A 22,839-nucleotide genomic window follows, 5' to 3' on the forward strand; every position below is an offset into this window, starting at 1 on the left:
TCCATGAGCAGTTTTATCGGCCGAGAATAGAAATGTCAATATCCTCACTAGCAAGGATGGCTCAGGCGTTCGACGAGTCACCAATGGATTATCTTACTAGATTCAAATCAGCTAGGAATTGGTGCCGAGTGCCTCTCCCCGAAGTTGAATTCGTCAGACTTGCTCTGAACGGTCTTGATGTCGAATACAAGAAGAAATTCTTGGGGGCAAACTTTCGGGATATGTACGAATTAGCCCAGCATGTCGAGCAGTATGATTATTTGCTCCGCGAGGAAAAGATTTCGAAAGCTCCATCTCGGGGGACGATTTACAAGAATCCTACTGTCAGTTATGCATCAACTGAGGATGAATGCTTTAGTGTGGATGCAGCTGAGATAGTGATAGATAAGCCATACGTCTACAAAGCACTGACTCAAGTTGATTCTAAGGAAGTCAAAACCCACTCGGCTACTGAATGAGCACTGAAACCGTCGAAAGTTTATACTTTTGATATTACAAAAGCCGATGCAATTTTTGATCAACTATTATCAGCAAGGATCATCAAACTTCAACCTGGGCACAACACTCCCAAGGCCGAAGAGCTTAAAGGGAAGATATATTGCAAATATCACAATTCAAGCAAACACACGACAAACAATTGTGTCGTGTTTCAATACAACGTCCAAAGCTGGATTCATAATGGCAAACTGAAATTTCCAGAGAAGAAGATGAGTCTTGATACTGACCCGTTCCCCACGGCAACAGTAAATATGGTCGATGAGTGCCTACCTAAAGACAAAAGGAAAGGGAAGGCCGAAGATGTTGCGACGCAACGCTTTCGAAATCAGAATTCTCGACCACGTTTCATGGCCGATTTTCGTTCAAACAAACTGCCTACAGCTTTAACGGGACCCGCTATTGTCAAACCTATGATAGATTGTACCACCGATGAAGATAGTGGGACAGCGGTTTTGTGCAGTAAATGTAGAGCAAAGGTCGGCAGTGAGCCAGAGGAAAAGCCCTCTTCACGTAAAACGGAACGACCTACGGCCTCAACCCAGCAGAAGGTTGCCGACGTAGGCCAACATCAAGGGGTTTTTGATAGGCTCGGTCCCAAAGTGAGGATGGAAGAGACACCCTCAGTCAGGCGGCGTCTTGATTTTAATGCTTCATTTTATGGCGAGGACTACTATAAACGTAATTCTAGCAGTTCGGAGTCATCGCGGAGCCAAAAAACTTTCAAACCTCCCAAACCTAGCGATCAACGTTGGTATACATATCATTCTTCGAAAGGCGTTTACACCGCACTGTCCAAATCCCAGAAACGCCGGCACCAAAGGATAGATTGCATGGCTCGCCGACAAGCGGCCCAAGAAACTTCAGCTCCTCAATGGCGGCCGAAGGACACAATTGTTACTGATGATGAACGACCACCTCCAGCTATTATGACAGAGTTAGTTCAAGGGAAGCGGCTGGTCAACCGAGATATCGAAACCACGTTCGAAGAGGCTGATAAACGGATCAAACTTCTTCTCTAGCCGGGGGAGATGAAGGCACGCCTCGGGCATTTCAGGCAAGAGGCCGAAAGCAAATTAGCCCCGCCGGCCATACAAGAACCTTTGATTAAAATTCGACGGAATTTGCACCCACCATTCCTCGGGGAGGCTTTGGAGTACATGCGAGAATTCCATAAGAAACATTCGGCCAATGATCTGTATGGCTTGCCGAAGGCATGTCAGGATACAATTGATTTAGTCCTGATTTGTCCTGATGCCGAGCGAATCATTCAGAAAACCTCAGACCCGGGATTGAAAGCAAGATTCCAGCACATACGAGAAGCTCGTGTCCTTGGATTTGAAGTCGACCCATACACTGATATCGATGCAGCCGACCTTCCTTTCTCAATGGAGGACCTTCAGTATTTACGATATCATTTCGAAGTATTTTCGGCTGTTTCTCTCTTCGGCCTTACGACCGATGAAATAGCACGTGTTGCGCGATTGGATGCTTATCTCGACACCAGGGGTGCCCGGATACACTACCAAGAGCAAGCTCGGATCTTGACTCCAAGCACACTGTCGACTCCAACTTCACTTGAGGCAATCACGCAGAACCAACAAGCTGTCGAAGCAACAACACAGGATCAAACCCTTGAAGAAGGAGCAGAAGAATCTTTTTGTCCAACTCTGACAACAACGGAAGCTGTAGTCGCCGACCAGACGAAAGATAAGGTTAACGAGGAGGATCCTAACACGATGGGCCCATCCGTCTTGGATAACATGGAAATTAGTATGGTCCATGTGTTACCCGCTGCTTTTCAATCCAGCACAGCTCAGCCAAATTTCCTCGATGGTGATGTAGTCGCCGAGGAAGCCGGCCATGTTGATTTCGTATCCGTTGCTGAAGTTGACTCTACAACAAAAAATGACAATATCAAAGCAGCTTTGGCCGAATTATTTCCTCGTTCACCATCGGCCAACCTCCATCATTTAAAGCCATTGTATGTGACGGCCCATATCGAGGGATATCCAGTTTCTAAAGTTTTTGTCGACTGTGGAGCCACCGTCAATATCATGTCTATGAACATCATGAAGGCCTTACGTCGCTCTAATGACAGACTTATTCCGTCGGGGATCACAATGAGTAGTTTCGTCGGCGACAAATCCCAAACCAAAGGTGTCATTCCGCTAACAGTGAATATTGCCGGTCGCATTCACATGACCGTCTTTTTCGTGGTCGATTCTAAAATCGAGTATAATGCACTACTCGGTCGAGATTGGATTCACCAAACCAGCTGTATTCCTTCCTCGTTGTATCAAGTGCTCGTTTTTTGGGACGGCAAATCGGTCACTGTTCACCCAGCCGATAACCAACCCTTCGAAACCAACATGATCCAAGCACGGTACTATAATGACCACGTCGGCTATATTACTTTGCAAGGCTTCAATGATGAAGGACGGCCGACTCGGATTTCTGTTCAGAAAGCTATCGAGGTTGGCGCCGAGACTGTCCACCAGGATTCGGCGAGACTCGGATTAGCCAACTTTCTCCCCGAAGCTGATGTTTGACGCCGATCGGGAGGAACGAAGGGCCGCGGTTTCATCTACTATGGAACGACTGCTGGCCCATTGGTATACTATATCTCAACAACCAAATTCGGGCGTTAACCTAGTCGAGTTCCTTGCCGAAGGAAATAATGGTCCTTTCTTATCCTTTGACAAAGTTCGAGCTGCCCCGGCCGAGCTCGAAGATCATCAGCCCCAGGTTAAGGACCCCATAGAAGAGATTAATGTTGGGACGGCCGACGACCCACGGCCTTTGTTTATTAGTGCATTACTTCCCCAACAAATGAAGGACGAACTTCGTGCCTTGCTTACAGAGTTCAAAGATTGTTTTGCTTGGAGCTACCATGAAATGCCTGGTTTAGATCGCACTCTTGTCGAGCATGAATTACGTATTAAGCCCGGATGCACACCTTTCCGACAACCACCTTGTCGATTCTCGACCGAAGTGCAACTCGACATCAAGGACGAACTGGTTCGACTTTTGAAAGCCGGGTTCATTCGGACAGCTCGATATGTGGAATGGTTGGCGAATATCGTTCCTGTCTTAAAGAAGAATGGTGCACTGCGCATCTGCATGAATCTGGCAACTCCCAAAGATGAGTATACAATGCTGATTTCAGATCTATTAATCGATGCCGCGGCGAATCATGCGATCTTATCCTTTATGGATGGACATGCCGGGTACAACCAAATTTTCATTGCTGAAGCCGATGTGCACAAAACTGCTTTCCGCTGCTCGAGGGCACTCGGCACTTACGAATGGGTTGTTATGCCATTCGGTCTCAAAACTGCCGGCGCCACATACCAACGGGCAATGAACACCATATTTCATGACTTAATTGGAACCATCGTCGAAGTCTATATTGACGATGTTGTAATTAAATCCAAACAACGGCGGACTCATGTAGATGATCTCCGACAGGCTTTCCTTCGTATGCGCCAACACAATCTCAAAATGAATCCTGCCAAATGTGCATTCGTTGTGTCGGCCGGTAATTTTCTCGGTTTCCTGGTACATCACCGTGGGATTGAAGTGGACGAAAATAAAGCACGTGCAATCATCAGTGCTCCACCACCGATTACGAAGAAACAGCTGCAGTCCTTACTCGGCAAGATAAATTTTCTCCGCCGATTTATAGCTAACTCGGCAGGGAAAATGAAAGCGTTTTCAACACATTTGAAACTTAAGGACTCGGATACATTTGCGTGGACGAACGAGCATCAGGCGGCGTTACACAAATCAAAGTCTCCGTCACAACACCACCTGTCCTTGTTCCACCTCGGCGCGGTAAACCCCTCAAACTATATATCTCGGCGGCTGAAGAGTCCATTGGCTGCCTCCTTGCCCAAGATAATGATGCCGGGCGAGAGCAGGCTATTTTTTACCTCAGTCGAAATCTTAATCCACTGAAGATTAATTATTCCGCCGTTGAGAAGCTTTGTATTGCTTTGTTCTTCGCCGCCTCCAAGCTCCGGCATTACATGCTTCCGTCGGTCACACAAGTCATTGCCCAGACCGACGTTATCTGGTACATGCTTACCCGGCCAATCGTAAAAGGGAGAATTGGGAAGTGGACGATGGCATTGTCCGAGTTGAGCCTGCAATACGTGCCCTAGAAAGCTGTCAAAGGCCAAGCATTGGCCGATTTCCTTGCTCACCACCCCTCCCCCTACGGTTTTGGGGACACTGATGTCGAAATCGGCATGGTTGAAACACACGACAACTATTGGACGATGTATTTTGACGGGTCCAGTACTTCATCCTCGGCCGGCGTTGGAGTTGTCATTCAATCTCCTAATCACGATCGTTGGTATTTTTCGCTTAAGTTGGATTTTGACTGCACCAATAATCAGGCCGAATATGAAGGCCTAATCATCGGCCTTGGCCTCCTTCATGACTTGCGGGCCACCCGTGCCTTCGTCCTCGGCGACTCTGAGCTTGTGATTAACCAACTTAATGGGTCTTTCCGCTGCATGAGTTGTACCCTGGCACCCTACCACATGGTTGCCAGCTATTTGGCCGAGTCCTTCGACGATATTACGTTCGAACATATTTCCCGGATCCATAATACCGACGCAGACGAGTTGGCTCAAATTGCCTCTGGTGCACAACTCCTGGGGGGCAAGCTAGGCTGGGAAATAGCGGTGTTACGACAACTATACCGGCCTTGGTCAACCAGCAGATCCTCCGGCGCGACGATGTAATACGCACTCGGGTCATGTCTTTACCTTCGTTGCTAGACCGACAAGATACTATAGAGGTTTGTACCGTCGAGGCAACACCGGATGATTGGAGAAAACCCATTATGCAATACCTTGACAATCCCAATGGAAAACATAGTCGCAAGACACGAGTCCGCGCCACGAACTTTGTCACGTACCAAAACGAGTTATACCGAAAAGGGGAGGATGGATTGCTACTGCTATGCCTCGGCCCCCAAGAGGGTGCTTGGGCGATCACAGAAGTCCATGAAGGGGTTTGCGGAGCTCATCAAGCCGGACGAAAAATGCGATGGCTACTTCGACGACAGGGTTACTTTTGGCCAAGAATACTAAAGGATTGTATCAAGTTTGTGATAGGAGCATATTTATGCGACTTAGTTGGCTTGTTCTTGTGCATTTATGTCGTGTTTCCTTAGTTATTTTAATGTTTAAAGTCATTTTCGTGTGTTTTCAGACTCTAAGTACAAAGTATGCAAGAAGATGCATTTTGGAGGCCTTTGGAGCATGTTTCGGGCTTGGAATGGATAGCAAATGCATGGGCCAAGTGGATGGACGAATTTGAGAACTAAAGAGGCCAAGAATGTGAAGAATTATGGTCCAAAAGATGAAGAAAACAGCCCAAAAATCTGTTACCCCAACTTGCATTCCTTGCCATGCAAACCACATAGAATTCCCTTTGGATTCCATGCCATGCTTGATCACTCTTGTCCCCTACATAATTTCTAATTTCATGCTTCAATTCATTTAATTATTACACTTAATTGCTTGATACCTCTTGTTCCCTTCACTCATTAGATTTTAGACAACATTTACATCCATTACATGCACCAATTGATGCTCCATCATTCACATTTGGAATCCCATGCCTTGTGTACCACATGTTGCTGCACCTTTGACCCATTTATTGACACATTTTCACCTCCCTTTCCATCTCTATGCAATGTACACAATCATTCATGCTCCCTAGCTTCAAGACCACTCCATTTTACCCTTCACACTTTGCATCATCACTTCATTTTCACCCTTGGACCATTGCACACCACACACACAAATTACCATGCATTTCATCCTTAACCTAACTTGATTTTCTAAGGTTTTTGGAGCCTATAAATACATGTTTACACCCCTTGGCCAAGGGACAATCCCCCATATTCATCATTTTATAACAGAAATTCGTCCATACACACCCTAGGAAGCAAAACACCCCAAAAACACCATTCTAGTGCCTAGAAAACATAACAGCCACTCCACCTTCTTCCACCCTCTTTGCCTAGTTCTCTACCACTCCCCAACCATCAAACACTCTTCCACTCTCACCCTAAACCCTTCCACAAAATTCCCCATCCATTCTACACCATAAATCCACCCAAAAATCTGTCCACAAGCTTCATGCCGCAAGCAAGGGAAATGAGGAATCTTGGATGCACTTGCTACCAAGTTGGAGCATTTTAGGTGTTTTCTTTCCTTTGATTTTAATGTCTAATTTTATGTATCTTTGCTTTGTGAGTATGAGGAACTAAACCCCTCTTAGTTAGGGGGTGATTCGAAACCATGTACATGCTTGCAATATGATTTGATTACATTCAGTTGTTATTTCATAAGTTGCGGATTCAATTCGTTCATCTACTTGATTGATAACTTATTTGTGTATGTTGATTGAGAGTGCACGCTTAGTTTTCATGCATGAATATGATGCTAGATTATGAGGGAGTTTCACCTAATAGTTACAATCTTATAATCACAAGTAGTGAAGGTCGCTTGAAAACGATCGCGTTGAATAAATTCTTGGCACTAGTTTCATGCTCATCATAGTAACGAATGCCTCGTCAACACTTATAGTTCTCATTGTGCTTCATGTTTCTTGATTGTATCTTTATTGTGCTCATCACGTAAGGAACCTTTGAGAAATGCTTTGAATTGTTGTATGCGCTTTTCCATCCAATTCATTAACTTAAGGAGAACTTGAAGGTTAATTTAAGCGTATCTAATTAACTTGGGGTGTTGAGTTTCATAATTTATTGAAAGAACAACTGAAAATCATTTTGTTTGCAAGTGTGTCATGTGTGGAGAAGAACCTCCTAACTAGCCTTTTATCCATCCTTTTCATCCAAAAACGTTTTACAATCTGTTTTGTTTTAAAGTTTCTGTTTTGTTTTCAATTTTCGTCCAAAACAAATCCCCCTTTATTTTGAAGTCTTAGATTAGTTAGAAAGTGTTTTGATTTGTGTTTCTAAGTGTTTTGATTCAAGTTTTCATCCAACTTCGTCCAAGTTCTTGTTAGGTTCTCAAAACTGCCCAGAAAGTGGTTTTTAGGCGGTTTTGAGTCATTAGGTTGCTGTTTTGAGTTTTATGTTTGTTTAAGTATTTTAAAGTATAGTTTTGCATTCTTTGAGTCTAGTTTAGTGTTTTAAATTTTGTGTTTATGTTTTTAAGTCAGTTTTCAAGTGTTTAGCAATCCCTCCTAATCCCCGGCCTAGAACGATCCCTACTTACATACTTTACTACATTTGATAAAAAGAGGGTTTAATTTTGTGTGTTAACTTATTTTACGCATCAAATTTTGGCGCCGTTGCCGGGGATTAGCAACTTTGCTAATCTCTTGGATTGTTTTCTTTCGAATTATTGTATTTTGTTTAAGTTTCTGTTTAAGTTGCTGATTTGTTTTGTTTTCTTTGTTTTTAGGTACTAGTTTATGACCCGTAGCTCACAACCTGTTCGTGAGCATATCTCCGACTTTGACGGTGATTTTGAGAGAACTTTGAGAAGGAAAAAGAAATTGCAAGAGTCTAATCCTCCTAGTCCTGAGCCTGAATTAGAAGAGCAAGAAGTTGAGGTTGAAGAGAAGGCCACGACACAAGTGGGTGGAGAAGAGCAAGGTATAGCCATGGACAACCGTACGCTCAAGGAGCTTGCCGCCTCGGGTTTGGATAATGCCGCACCATTGTGTATCCAATATCCCATGGCTGCTCAAGGTAAAACTGAAGAGTTCGAGTTAAAGTCAAGTTTGCTCCACCACATTCCAAAGTTCCATGGGCTGTCCATGGAGGATCCGAACAAACATTTGAAGGAATTTGAAGTGGTATGCTCAAGTATGACTCCAGTTACCGTTGACGGAAGTATTTTAAAGATGAAGGCTTTTCCATTCTCTTTAATGGACAAAGCCAAGGATTGGTTATACGAGTTGGCTCCCGGTACAGTTACATCTTGGGAGAGTATGAAGAGGGCGTTTCTGGAGAAGTTTTTCCCAACTTCTCGCATCATTCTTCTTCGTAAAAAAATAAGTGGAATTCAGCAAAGCCAAGGTGAATCTTTTCCATCTTATTATGAAAGATTTAAATCACTTGTTGCTTCTTGTCCACAGCATCAGATGAAGGAGGAGTTACTTCTTCAATACTTTTACGAAGGTCTTTTACCACTTGAACGGCAAATGTTGGATGCTTCCGCGGGAGGAGCTCTAGTGGATAAGACACCTAGGGATGCCAAAACTCTCATTGCGAATCGAGCACTCAATGCACAACAATATGAAGGTGTTGGGCAAAGAGACACCCCACGGCCACATCATGTCAATGAGGTAAGTTCTATTTCTGAGTTACAATCCCAAATGGCTAACCTTACGTCTATGTTATCGCAGTTGGTTGAAGGCCCCAAAACGCAAGGAACTACAATCTGTGGTGTATGCTCCATTCAAGGACACCAATCTGATCAATGCCCTAAATTAATTGAGAATGGAGGATGGGAATCGGTCAATGCTGTGGGTTATGGGAATCAAAACCAACCAAGGAATGATCCTTTCTCCAATACATACAACCCGGGATGGCGTGACCACCCCAATTTCAGATGGAGAGATGCACCACAATATGGCCAACAAAGTCGATTCCGACAACCCCCGGGTTTCTTTCCAAGGCCAATGGAACCACAACCACCTCCTCAGGCACAATCTTCCCAAACTAACCCAGGTACGTCTATGAATGATGATAAAACATATCAGTTACTAACCACCATGGCGCAGGGAATGCAGAACCAAGCAAAGGAGGTTAATGAGCTGAAGAAGCAAATGGGCCAAATGGCCGAATTTTTGGGGCAATTCCGTGAAAATGGTAAGTTACCAAGCACTACGGTGGTCAATCCAAAGGGTGGCTTCGAATCTGCAAAGGCTATCACATTACGAAGTGGAAAAGAGGTGAGAAACAAAGAAGATGAGAAGATACAACTCGAAGAAGATGAGAACACCTACCCCACGGCAAGGGTACCATCACCCATGCCGCAGCCATCTAAGACATCCCATCCGTCCACCTCAGGTAAGAATGTTCCAAATGTTGTGATTTCGAACACTAATCTGCCCAATGTCCCCTTTCCTAGTAGATTTTTGCAATCAAAGAACGAAGAGGAGGAAAAAGATGTTCTAGAGACATTTAGAAAGGTGCATGTCAACATTCCCCTCCTTGATGCCATAAAGCAAATCCCAAAGTATGCCAAGTGTTTAAAGAAGCTTTGTACAACAAAGAAACGTGTCCGGGAGAAAGAGGTGGTACATGTAAGTGAGAATGTCTCCGCCATCTTGCAACATAAACTACCCCCCAAATGCAAAGACCCGGGAAGTTTTACAATTCCATGTGTCATTGGTAATACCCGTTTCAAATCTGCCATGCTAGATTTAGGAGCATCTATTAATGTTATGCCATATTCTGTGTATGCATCTATGAATCTAGGAGCACTTAAACATGATGGTGTAATCATACAATTGGCCGATAGATCTAACGCTTATCCAAATGGAGTTTTGGAAGACGTTTTAGTGCAGGTTGATCATTTAGTCTTCCCAGCGGATTTCTATGTCCTCGAAATGGATGAATCGGACCATGCCCCTTCATTGCCCATCCTCCTTGGAAGGCCATTCATGAAAACGGCTCAAACGAAGATTGATGTGGCCAAAGGATTAGTCACTATGGCATTTGGTGGTGACATGATTAGTTTCAAAATTTCTGAATCCATTGAGACTCCTAATGTTGTTCATTCTTGTTGTGCCATTGATAAAATTGAAAAGATAGGACTGGACCGTTCAGCACCAGGCACAAAGGATGCATCAAGAACCATGCAAGACGAGGGAATTGGAGTGGCGCACAAGGACCATACGACCACTGCTCTCAAAATGCTCAAATTGGCCGAACACACCATGGGGAAGAATGTTCACATTGCTGCCACTTCATCACAACACATAGGTAAGCCACCTAATCCAAATCCAATTTCCATTAAAGTTGATAGGTGGTTCCCTTCTTTGGTGCAGGTACCCAAGCAAATCCCCGATGGTGGGCGTATGAACATGAACCTTAGGCAACACAACGCACCCATCAACAAACATCACTACCCATTTCCGTTCAAGGATGTAATCTACGAGAACTTTGTGGAGCATGTTGTGGAGGAGATCCCACTGCATGTCGTGGGTTCCAAGGAGAAGTGAAGGTGTTCATCGTCCGGCTGGAAGACGTTAAAGCAAGCGCTTTAAGGGAGGCAACCCATTTATTCTGCTTGATTGTCAATTTTATTACTTGTTTAATTATTTTTGGTTATGATTTTCTATTTTGAAATATTAACAAATATGCAAGGGATTTTTGACATTAAACTTCATGAAATGAACAGGAATCTGGAAAATAAAGAAACATAACATAATACAAGAGGAAGAGCCTTCACAAAGGCTGCTTGGGAGAGGTCGTAGTAGTCGGCGGAGTCGCAATAGTTGGCGGAGTCTCAGCAGTCGGTGGGGCCACGGAAGGAGGAAGTATCAGAGGTTGATCAGTTGGAGCTTCACTGCGCGGTGCCGCCCCAGAAGACGAAGGCAGATGCGGTTGGAACAAACCCACAAACCTCCGGTGATCAAGTAAAATCTGACCATCAGTTTCCTGCAACTGGTCAATTTTCCTCTTCATGTTTGTGGCATAACTGTGTGCAAGCTTATGCAATTGTTTATTTTCATGCTTGAGTCCTCTAATCTCCTCTTTGAGACTCTGTATTTCAGCCACCAACGATTCAACGTGACGGGTTCGAGCAAATAGGCGTTGGGCCATGTTGGACACGGAACCGGCACACTGCACGCTAAGAGCCAGAGACTCCTTAACCGCCAATTCATCAGACCGTCTAGCGAGCAGTCTGTTATCTCTGGGGGTGACAAGGTTCCGGGCCACCACCGCAGCTGTCATGTCATTTTTCATCACTGAATCCCCAACGGTGAGGGGACCGGTAGGGGATATGAAGGATGGGCGCCATATGTTGTCTGGTGAAGGCGGAGCTGCCTCTTCACCAATGTTCAAGTCAAAACGACGATCGGAAGGGCCAGACATTTTTCAGAGGTGGTGAAGAAAGAAGAGAGTCGGACTGATTAAGATTTTGGAAGTGCAAGAAGGGAGTGTTTACAGGAGGGAGCTCAAGTGTGTTGTGGAACAAAATTAACGCCTCTATAAAAAGAAGAAATCAAAGAGGCGCTCCTCAGAGAAGCGTCCTCTCGCAAATCGAAGAGTCGGGGCTCCTTTCTCAAAAGTCAGATTCTTTTCTCAAAAGAGGCGTTTCATTTCTTAAAGGCTGGGCTTGCTCAGAAACCACGAGCCGAACACCGAATTTCAAAAGATCAAATTGTCCAGACGTGTCGTCACTTGTCACATGCAACTGGCAGCTTTGCGGAAATTACGGGCAGCTTTGTCAGAAAGCGCGTAATTTGTGCTATTCATTCATCCACCGGCTGCCGACAATGAGTGAGGGAATAGTTCCGGTTGTGAAGAAAAGTCCTATAAGTATTTACCTTCGCCTTCCACAGCAAAGGCACACCCTCTCAGCACTTCTTCATCTCCGAGAATGCATTCCCAAAGAACCCTCTCGAGTCACACTGTATTCCTCATTCCCTGGGATACCCCTGCAAACAACCCATCCAGAGCAAAAGTATTTCATATCATAAAGGTTGAAAGCAAGAGTATCTCATATCATGCATTCTCCATGTCCTTTTCCTTGTCTTTGTTCTAACCTGCAGGACATGGAGAAATTGCTCTCGAGTACTCGTCTTCCACTGCTGATGTACTTCCAAAGAAGCTGCCACATCTACCTGAAGAACAGATAAGGCAAGCGAAAATGATACCAGCAGCATGTGGAGACAACGTACAGAAGAAACAAGCAGAGAAGAATGCAGCTCGTACAATCAACCCAGCACAAGGAGTCCGAGCTGAAGAACTAGAGAAGCTGCCACATCTGCTTGGAGAACAAATAAGGAACTGCAACATCACCCCGTTCAAGAGCAAAGCTGTGGAAAGTCAACAAGATCAACTATCTCCAAAACCAGATTTGCGTTCTTAAACTCTACTCTGTCTGGTTTTTACTTTGCCATATTTGTCATGTTTATTTGTCGTTTATTATTTGCTTGTTTTTGGTGTGAGTATATGCTTGAAACATTGAGGACAATGTTTGATTTAAGTGTGGGGGGGTAACTATTGTAGAAATTTATCACCCATTACTTCTAGTGTTGTTCCTTGTTGTTTTAAGTATTTTTTAAGTTGTTTTGGAGTGTTTCAGTGTGTTTTGACATAAAAATCCGAAAATTCATAAAAATTTGAAAAATTGTTTTTGAAAATCCAAAAAAGAGTTGTTTTTGTGCGCTTATTTGTGTCTTAGGGTACCTTCCAACACAATGATGAGGATTCGGTTTGTAATTGCATGACTGTTAAAGAGAGTTATAAACATGGATGAAAGTTTGATTTACTCTTTATTTATGCGTGGTTATGGTTATAACTTATGAAATCACATGTAATCATAAAAGAAACAAAATTAGTTTTTGTAACATGCTTGAAGGAAAGAACTCAAACTAATGCTACAACCTTGTGAGACTTGAGCTTAAACGTTTATTTGGAGAGTTAAAATCTGTGCATTCTTGTTTTCTAAAGTCGTTGCATGATCTCATTATTCTTTGCTTGGCTATTACTTAGAAGGTGTTTCATCATTTAGTTCCAAATGCTAGAACTCATGCCTATTTCATTCAAAGCATGCTATTGATTTGCATAACACATATTCAAGATGAAGTTGTGTAGTTACCACCACCAAAGCCAAACTGCCATGTATCCCATATCGTTATATGTTTAAGTTAACCCCATTGAGCCTTGATAGCCTACATTCTTTGTTAAACCACATTATCCTTACCTAGCCTAGTTTAGGACCATCCATACCCTTGTTCTTGAAGCATAGTAAAACATGATTCAAATTGAATTTCTTTTGATTAATGTATGGCAGAAAACAAGTGTGGGGGAAGTGTGAGTTATTATGCTTGTTGAAAAGAAAAGAAGAGTTGAGAAAAAAAAAAAAAAAAAAAAAAAAAAAGAGTTTTAAAGTGCTGCTTGTTGAAGAAAGGGTCCAAAACATAGAATTCGGCCCTAATTATTGCTTGAGTCTTCCCTTCGTGTTTAAAAGTTGATTACTGCAATCTAAGTGAATTCTAAGTTTCCATTTCATTACTTTTCTTGCTATTGCTTTAAGAACGTTTGTTATCCCTATCCTTCATTTGTTAGCCAACACCCCAAGCCCGTTACAACCTTTGACTTCAATCTTGAGTGTTATGTGTTTCAATTTGTGGAGTTTGAATTTGGTATGAGCATATGGTGTCACTGGTTCTCGCATCTAAGTAGTAGCATTCCATTCATGAGATCATATCTAAACATGCTTATTAACTCCAGAAATTGCTTTCTTTGTGATACATATATGTGAGCGTTCGTTTTCATATCTACATCAATCTTCTCACATATAACTAGTATAGGGTGTGTAGTTAGAAAATCTGAGTGAAAATTGAGTGCATATCTTGTAAGGAATTGAGTGATTTCTCTAAGGCATGTTACTACATCAAAAACATTGTTTTAATTGATTAATTGTGAACTAGTAAGTGGTGACTATGATTAAGTATGTGCTTAAGTGTAAAGATGACTCAAATCTGTGGGGATAATGATTTTTAACATGTCATGTGCATTGGAAATCCCTGAGGCAAATGTTGGAAGGTTTAGGTTGTGTTTTATTTGTTTTGTTTCGTTTTATCTCTTTGTTTTGCTCGAGGACTAGCAAAAGCTAAGTGTGGGGGAATTTGATAGGAGCATATTTATGCGACTTAGTTGGCTTGTTCTTGTGCATTTATGTCGTGTTTCCTTAGTTATTTTAATGTTTAAAGTCATTTTCGTGTGTTTTCAGACTCTAAGTACAAAGTATGCAAGAAGATGCATTTTGGAGGCCTTTGGAGCATGTTTCGGGCTTGGAATGGATAGCAAATGCATGGGCCAAGTGGATGGACGAATTTGAGAACTAAAGAGGCCAAGAATGTGAAGAATTATGGTCCAAAAGATGAAGAAAACAGCCCAAAAATCTGTTACCCCAACTTGCATTCCTTGCCATGCAAACCACATAGAATTCCCTTTGGATTCCATGCCATGCTTGATCACTCTTGTCCCCTACATAATTTCTAATTTCATGCTTCAATTCATTTAATTATTACACTTAATTGCTTGATACCTCTTGTTCCCTTCACTCATTAGATTTTAGACAACATTTACATCCATTACATGCACCAATTGATGCTCCATCATTCACATTTGGAATCCCATGCCTTGTGTACCACATGTTGCTGCACCTTTGACCCATTTATTGACACATTTTCACCTCCCTTTCCATCTCTATGCAATGTACACAATCATTCATGCTCCCTAGCTTCAAGACCACTCCATTTTACCCTTCACACTTTGCATCATCACTTCATTTTCACCCTTGGACCATTGCACACCACACACACAAATTACCATGCATTTCATCCTTAACCTAACTTGATTTTCTAAGGTTTTTGGAGCCTATAAATACATGTTTACACCCCTTGGCCAAGGGACAATCCCCCATATTCATCATTTTATAACAGAAATTCGTCCATACACACCCTAGGAAGCAAAACACCCCAAAAACACCATTCTAGTGCCTAGAAAACATAACAGCCACTCCACCTTCTTCCACCCTCTTTGCCTAGTTCTCTACCACTCCCCAACCATCAAACACTCTTCCACTCTCACCCTAAACCCTTCCACAAAATTCCCCATCCATTCTACACCATAAATCCACCCAAAAATCTGTCCACAAGCTTCATGCCGCAAGCAAGGGAAATGAGGAATCTTGGATGCACTTGCTACCAAGTTGGAGCATTTTAGGTGTTTTCTTTCCTTTGATTTTAATGTCTAATTTTATGTATCTTTGCTTTGTGAGTATGAGGAACTAAACCCCTCTTAGTTAGGGGGTGATTCGAAACCATGTACATGCTTGCAATATGATTTGATTACATTCAGTTGTTATTTCATAAGTTGCGGATTCAATTCGTTCATCTACTTGATTGATAACTTATTTGTGTATGTTGATTGAGAGTGCACGCTTAGTTTTCATGCATGAATATGATGCTAGATTATGAGGGAGTTTCACCTAATAGTTACAATCTTATAATCACAAGTAGTGAAGGTCGCTTGAAAACGATCGCGTTGAATAAATTCTTGGCACTAGTTTCATGCTCATCATAGTAACGAATGCCTCGTCAACACTTATAGTTCTCATTGTGCTTCATGTTTCTTGATTGTATCTTTATTGTGCTCATCACGTAAGGAACCTTTGAGAAATGCTTTGAATTGTTGTATGCGCTTTTCCATCCAATTCATTAACTTAAGGAGAACTTGAAGGTTAATTTAAGCGTATCTAATTAACTTGGGGTGTTGAGTTTCATAATTTATTGAAAGAACAACTGAAAATCATTTTGTTTGCAAGTGTGTCATGTGTGGAGAAGAACCTCCTAACTAGCCTTTTATCCATCCTTTTCATCCAAAAACGTTTTACAATCTGTTTTGTTTTAAAGTTTCTGTTTTGTTTTCAATTTTCGTCCAAAACAAATCCCCCTTTATTTTGAAGTCTTAGATTAGTTAGAAAGTGTTTTGATTTGTGTTTCTAAGTGTTTTGATTCAAGTTTTCATCCAACTTCGTCCAAGTTCTTGTTAGGTTCTCAAAACTGCCCAGAAAGTGGTTTTTAGGCGGTTTTGAGTCATTAGGTTGCTGTTTTGAGTTTTATGTTTGTTTAAGTATTTTAAAGTATAGTTTTGCATTCTTTGAGTCTAGTTTAGTGTTTTAAATTTTGTGTTTATGTTTTTAAGTCAGTTTTCAAGTGTTTAGCAATCCCTCCTAATCCCCGGCCTAGAACGATCCCTACTTACATACTTTACTACATTTGATAAAAAGAGGGTTTAATTTTGTGTGTTAACTTATTTTACGCATCAGTTTGCACGAGAATGCATACAATGCCAAATCCACGGACCTATACAAAGGGTCCTTGCCGAATCATCGCATTTGGTCATCAAACCATGGCCGTTTAGAGGATAGGTCATGGACGTAATCGGCAAAATCAAGCCATCCTCCGGAGCTACCAAGCACGCATGGATAATAGTCACAACCGATTACTTTACTAAGTGGGTCGAAGTAAAATCATATGTCGAGCTAACGTCTAAAGAAGTTTGCGATTTTGTGGAGGAACACATTGTAACCAGGTTTGGCGTACCAGAAACGATCATAACTGACAATGGAACAATCTTCACAGCCGAAAGGTTTAAAGAGTATATGGCAAATTTAAAAATTCGGCTCGAACAGTCTACACCGTATTATCCACAAGCGAATGGGCAGGCCGAGGCAAGTAATAAAGTGTTGATCGGCATCCTCGAAAAAATAATAAAAGAAAGACCTGGCATGTGGCATTTGAAGTTGAACGAGGCATTATGGGCATATCGAACATCGCCCCGATCGGCGACTGCAGCAACCCTGTATGCATTAACCTACGGACACGATGCAATGTTACCAATCGAGTTAAGCATAAATTCGTTGCGATTAATTGAACAAAGTAGTTTGTTTAGCGCCGAATACAATTAGTCCATGAGACAGGAATTAGAAGATTTGGAAGAAGCACGACTTGACGCTTATAACTTACTGGTGGCACAAAAACGTATTGCCGAGCGAGCCTATAATCAAAAGGTGCGTCAAAAAACATTCGGCGAGGGTGAATTGGTTTGGCAAACGGTGTTACCTGTAGGACTAAAAGACCCTAGGTTCGGCAAGTGGTTGCCAAATTGGGAGGGGCCGTTCATTGTGCATAAAGTATACGGAAAAGGGGCGTATCATCTCAAAGACCGGACCGGTGTAGTGCACAGATTACCAATCAATGGGAAGTTTTTAAAGAAATACTATCCGATCACATGGGAAATGCGGGAATAGAAAACCAATTCATTAATATTAATAAGCATGTACAAAATGAGTAAGTCGATCGGTTTACATTCAAGTACATTCAAGGTGAAGAGGGTAGAAGAGTGCCGAGCAGAGCCTTCAACTCCAACCACCGCACCTCGCCCATGATAACCTCGGCTTGCCGGTTCCTCTTATCCAGCTTCAACCGCTCGACCCGTTTTGTGTTCACCGCATACTCAGTTAGGCAATCTTTTCCGCCCGACTCGAAGTCCTTAGCAAGCTCGGAGGCAATGGCCGACCTACGTTTCGCTAGTTCGGCCATTTGACGGTCGAGCTTGGCCAATGTTTCTCCTTTTACCTTTAAAGCGTTGATTTTCAGACGGAGAGTGTCTTGGACGGCCGTGGTAGCTTGCAGGTCTTGTTCGGCCTTTAGAGCGGTCTGGAAGATGCTAAATGTCTCCCGAACCCGCTCCAAGGCAGACGATGCCCGAACAATAGCATCTCCGCTCAGACGACCGTCAGCTCCGAGGTCGTTCAGACATGCGCCAAGCAAGTCAAGACCGTTGCGCTCGAGTACTTGCGACGTCGAAAGCGACAAGACTTCTCACAACTGAGTTAGAGCGGTTGAATCGGAAGCTTCAGTCGCGGCGGCCGAAGGGCCAGACCCTGCCATTGTGCTGGAGAGGAGGGCTTTGAATTCGACCTCCCACGAAGCCTGCACAAACAAATCAGGTTAAGCTCAAAAGAAGTCATGAAAAGGATAGCAAGAAAGTTTCATTTTTTAACCTGCCGAGAGGAGACCTCGGCCATGTCTTTAGAATCATTGCTCGAACCTAAAGAACTCAATGGCCGAGCCCAGTGTCTTAAACTGCTTCTCAGTTCACGCGGCCAATGGAGGTTATCTACGTTCGATGGCCACTGAGGCGGCCAAGAAATATAGATAACGCCCTTCGACGCGTAGAATTTTCGATGAAAAGAGTGTATAGGCACCTGACATTTAGTATTTTCCTCGTTTAGAATTCTAAAGAAGAAAAGTTATCAAGGAAAAATGGTGGAAGGTACTTACGAAGGCTGAAATGGCTTCCTAGGAAGGAATATTGAGGTCCTGGTCCTGAGGATGAACGGGCGTCTCCACCGTCGCCTCTGGCTTCTCGGCAGGTCGCTTGCCACGGTCGGCCGTGGAAGGGCCAACCGAGACAGCCGCTTCGAGTGCGGGATTGAGGTCTTGGTCCTGCGGATGAGCAGGCGTTTCCGCCACTGTTGTTGGCTCTCCGACCGGTCGTTTGCCACGATCGGTCGTGGAAGAACCGACTGGAACAGCCGCCTTCGACGCAGGTAGAGGTCAACGGTGGAGATGAGGGCGACTCGCCAATGGAATTTCATCGCTCCCCTCGCTCTTTTCAAGGACAGGTGCAGTCTCGACCGAGGCAGCTATAACTGGTGCCTCGACCCCAGAAACAGGCCAGGCTCGGACTGTTTCTGCGGGCGGAGTTAGCTGTTTCTTGACCAAGGGTTGGCTGACGGTGGGAGAAGGGGAAACACTGGAGTCGTCGCCCCCGTGGTTTGACTGGAGATGACGTGGATCTCCCGGGCTCCTTTCTTTGCCAGCTTTTTGACCCGCTTGGTAGGCGGCGGAGGTTCGATAGCCGACTCGGCCTCTTGGCGAGGCCGTTTGTTCAGTACGGCTAGACCAGCAGCCTTGGCCTTCTTAGCAATGACCGATTTTTTCTCAGCCGCAGCCGCAGCGATTACCTCCGCCTTCCTCAACGGCCGACTACCTGAGAGAGTAAAAGCAAATCAGCAAGGCAAATCAATGTGCAAAGTTGAAAGAAAATGGGAGAAATAAACAGTTACCCTGAGCTTGGGGGGCCGAGGTTTTCTTAGGTCGATCACCGAAGCATTTGTTCAACACACCTTCGACCGGAGCACCAAAGAACTCCTGGGTATACTCCTCCCACCAATCACCGAAGGTGTCAGTGCAAAGGGTTTCTGGGGTGGCCAGTTGAAGGCGAAAATTTTGGCATTGCTTTTGGAACTCCCTCGTGGCGATATTGCATTCCTTCTCCGAGGAACCAGGTTCACGTCCACGGCTTAGGACGGTTCGGGAGGAGAGAAGGGGGATTGGGCAGCCTTGGAGGTAGCCGAGTTGTCGAGTAAGGAAGTTAGGATGGTACACTTCCCAACCCGCTCGTTTCCCATCGCAGCCGAGAGGAAGGTCGCGAGTGAGCACGAACGACCCCCAGGACTGACGAAGGTCGGCATCTTCGTCCGCGCCCCACATGGATGTGGGTAGCCTGATGGAGGAAGGATAGTCTCGACGACGATATACCAGGAATTCATCGTTGAAAAGGTCATCAAGGGCGAAAAGGTACTTAAATACCTCTTCGGCTTGGTGAGGGGGTGTCGGTCGGGAGGCCAGCTGAGGTCCGAGCGCTTCCGTTGGCGAGAAATCGGCGATGGCTGGCCGAAGGGAGGCGAAGTAAACTTGCAACCAGAGTTGGAAGACCCAAAGGGGACCATTCTGGTGTGGGTCGATCTTGTGAAGGGTCATTTCGGCCAGGCAGCGGAGGAGATAGGCAAGAATGTTGGAGCTAAGTGACAGGACGTGACCACTAGCCAGAGCCTCGGCTACCGGCATGTTCTCGACCAAGCATTTGTTCGACTTGGTACAACAAATGTACTTATTGTACCAATAGAAGAGGAAAGCTTCATGTTCCCCTTCTCGCAGGGCCTCTTCTCCTCGGCCGGCGAAATGAAGATAGAGGGTGTTGTAATTGAAGAAGTTCTTGTGGAGTTTCTGAACGTCTTCTTTCGACGGGATTTGACCCTCACGGCTCAACGTCTCAAAAGCCCGTCAATCAAAAAGCGTCTTCAAGTCAAGATCGACGGGTACCTGGAGAGGGCCGCATCGATGGAGAGTCCAGTTGCCGAGGTGCCCAAGATGGCAGTGACATCAAGAATGGTGGGGCCGATAGGACCAAGGGGGAGAACCATGGTGTTGGTGGCCGAACACCAGAAGCACAGGGCGGCTAGGAGAAGCTTCTTATCGAGAACGACATTCATATATGAGAGGAGGATGGCGTCGTAGATGCCGAGGGCCTTCCATTGCTCGCCGAAGAGCTTTTCCATTCGAACAACCCAAGCTGCCCAGGTTGTAGTAGTCGAAGGCCAGGAGCCTTGAGGTTTGGCCGCATCCCATCTCGACCATTCAAACCCTTGAAGCAAGGGTGATAGGCAGTGCTCCTGGAGAAGTCCAGTAATGGCTGACGGTACTGCCGCTTTGAAAAGAGGACCCAAGATTTGGTGAGAAGTGCTCATGTCACTTTCAAACCGTATGGTTTTGATGGAGCTTCAGTCAAGAATCTTCTGACACTGATCACATTCCCTTGAAAGTTTAGAGATGAAGGAGGCCATTGTAGGAAGGTTAAAAGGTACGGTGGAAAAGGTTTTTTCTTTGAGTTGGGGGATTTGGAGACGAAGACTTGGAAAAGAACTGCGTTGGAGAACAATGGCAAGAAATTTCAGAGAGATTTTGAAAGCGTAAAGTATGAATGAGGGATTCTCAGTATTTATAGGATTTTGGAAGGAAGGGCAATCGTTCGAATTTCAAAACAAAGGGCAAAATCGACCGAAGGAATCGCTAATCATGATGAACATTTAGGAAATGCAGTTGAGAAGACCGAGGGTCTCAGGTTTTGGGGGCGTACGGTTGCGTGTGATGGCGAGATTAATGGCGAAAGACGTTTCGACGCCTGCATGATGACAAGCGGCTCGCGGATTGAGGTAGAGTGGCTAGGTTCAGCCATAAGGTCATGATGGCACGACGGTTCAGGTAGCCGCACGCCTTAGACGTCATTATTGGGGTTTGGTCGTGTTAGAGGAAGCCACGTGGCGAGTTGGTTAGCAGGATCAAGATCGTGCAATCGTGCTCAATAAATGCGCCTTGGAAATAGAACACTAGGGTTCTGAGGATTACATTCGCTTCTTCAAGGCCGAACCTCGGCCAACGAATTCAGGCCGAGGACCTCAGAAGCGAGGAGGTGATGCGTAAAATAAGTTAACACACAAATTAAACCCTCTTTTTGACAATTGTAGTATAGATGTAAGTAGGGTATCGTTCTAGGCCGGGGATTAGGAGGGATTGCTAATCTATTAAAAATATTAAATAAGACTCAAGGACACAAAACTAGGCTAAAAACTCTAATAACTCGAAACACACTTAGACTGACTCAAAATAATGAAAACAATCAAATTAGACACTAGGAACTGAAATGGACGGAAATTGAATTAAAAGACTAACAAAAATGAAAACTAACTAAATAATATAATTTAATAATGGGGGGGTTTGGTTTTGACGAGAAGTAAATTAAACTTAAATAAATTACAGAATTGACAAAAGCATGAAATTAAGGTGAAAGGATAGGTGACGGACTAGCTAGAGGGTTCTTCTCCACACATGACACATATGCAACCTAAATTGATTATCAGTTGTTCTTTCAATAAATTGTAAATCTCAATGCCCCAAATTAACTGTGAATTGCACTAATTACCCCTTAATTTTTCCACAAGTTATTGGGTTGGATGATTGCATACGACAACCCAAAACATTCCCTACAAGTTCCCTACATGAATTGCATAATAGAGATACAAGCAAGAATCATTAAGTTCTATGAAAAACATAAGCATTGACGAGGCACTCGTTACTATGATTTGCATGAAACTTATGCCAAGGATTTACTTAACACAATCGTGACTAGCGACTTTTACTACTCATGAATATAAGTTCATAACGATTAGGTGAAATTCCCTTATACTCTAGCATCATATTTATGCATGCAAACTAAGTATGCATCCCTAATCAACATACATAAACATGTTATCAATCAAATAGATAAGTAAATCGAATTCATAACTTATGAAACGCAATTAAAAGTAATCAAATCATATTGCAAGCATTAACATGGTTTCGAATCCCCCCCTAGCCAAGGGGGGTTTAGTTCCTCATTATTACAAAACAAAGATAAACAAATTTAAACATTGAAAAACAAAGGAAAGAAAGCACCTAAACGTTCCAACGATCCATGTTGGATAGCAAGTGCGTCTAAGGACTTTTCTCCTTCTCTTTGCCGCAACAACAAGGTTGGAATGATGTTGAAGGGTTGGTTATTTGGAGGAATGGATGGGAAGGGGTTTAGATATGTAGGAGAGGCAAGGAAAGGCTTGGAGAATGGTTAATTTCTGGATGATTTGAATGAGGTTGATGCCATGGTATTTATAGGAAGAGGATGGACTTGTTTAACACAAAATGTTGGTG

General features: G+C 43.7%; 1 protein-coding gene across 1 annotated transcript; it reads left to right on the top strand.

The window, feature by feature from the left end:
* Window positions 1-1,526: 1,526 nt before the first annotated feature.
* On the top strand, window positions 1,527-5,249 carry LOC139193116 (uncharacterized). The gene is made up of 4 exons (XM_070816084.1): window positions 1,527-1,821; window positions 1,921-2,881; window positions 3,069-4,332; window positions 4,662-5,249. The coding sequence occupies exons 1-4, from the start codon at window positions 1,527-1,529 to the stop codon at window positions 5,247-5,249; spliced, it is 3,108 nt and encodes a 1,035-aa protein (XP_070672185.1).
* The last annotated feature ends 17,590 nt before the right edge of the window (window positions 5,250-22,839 follow it).

The sequence above is a fragment of the Malus domestica genome, chromosome 16 (assembly GCF_042453785.1).
Source record: "Malus domestica chromosome 16, GDT2T_hap1".
Taxonomy (NCBI): domain Eukaryota; kingdom Viridiplantae; phylum Streptophyta; class Magnoliopsida; order Rosales; family Rosaceae; genus Malus; species Malus domestica.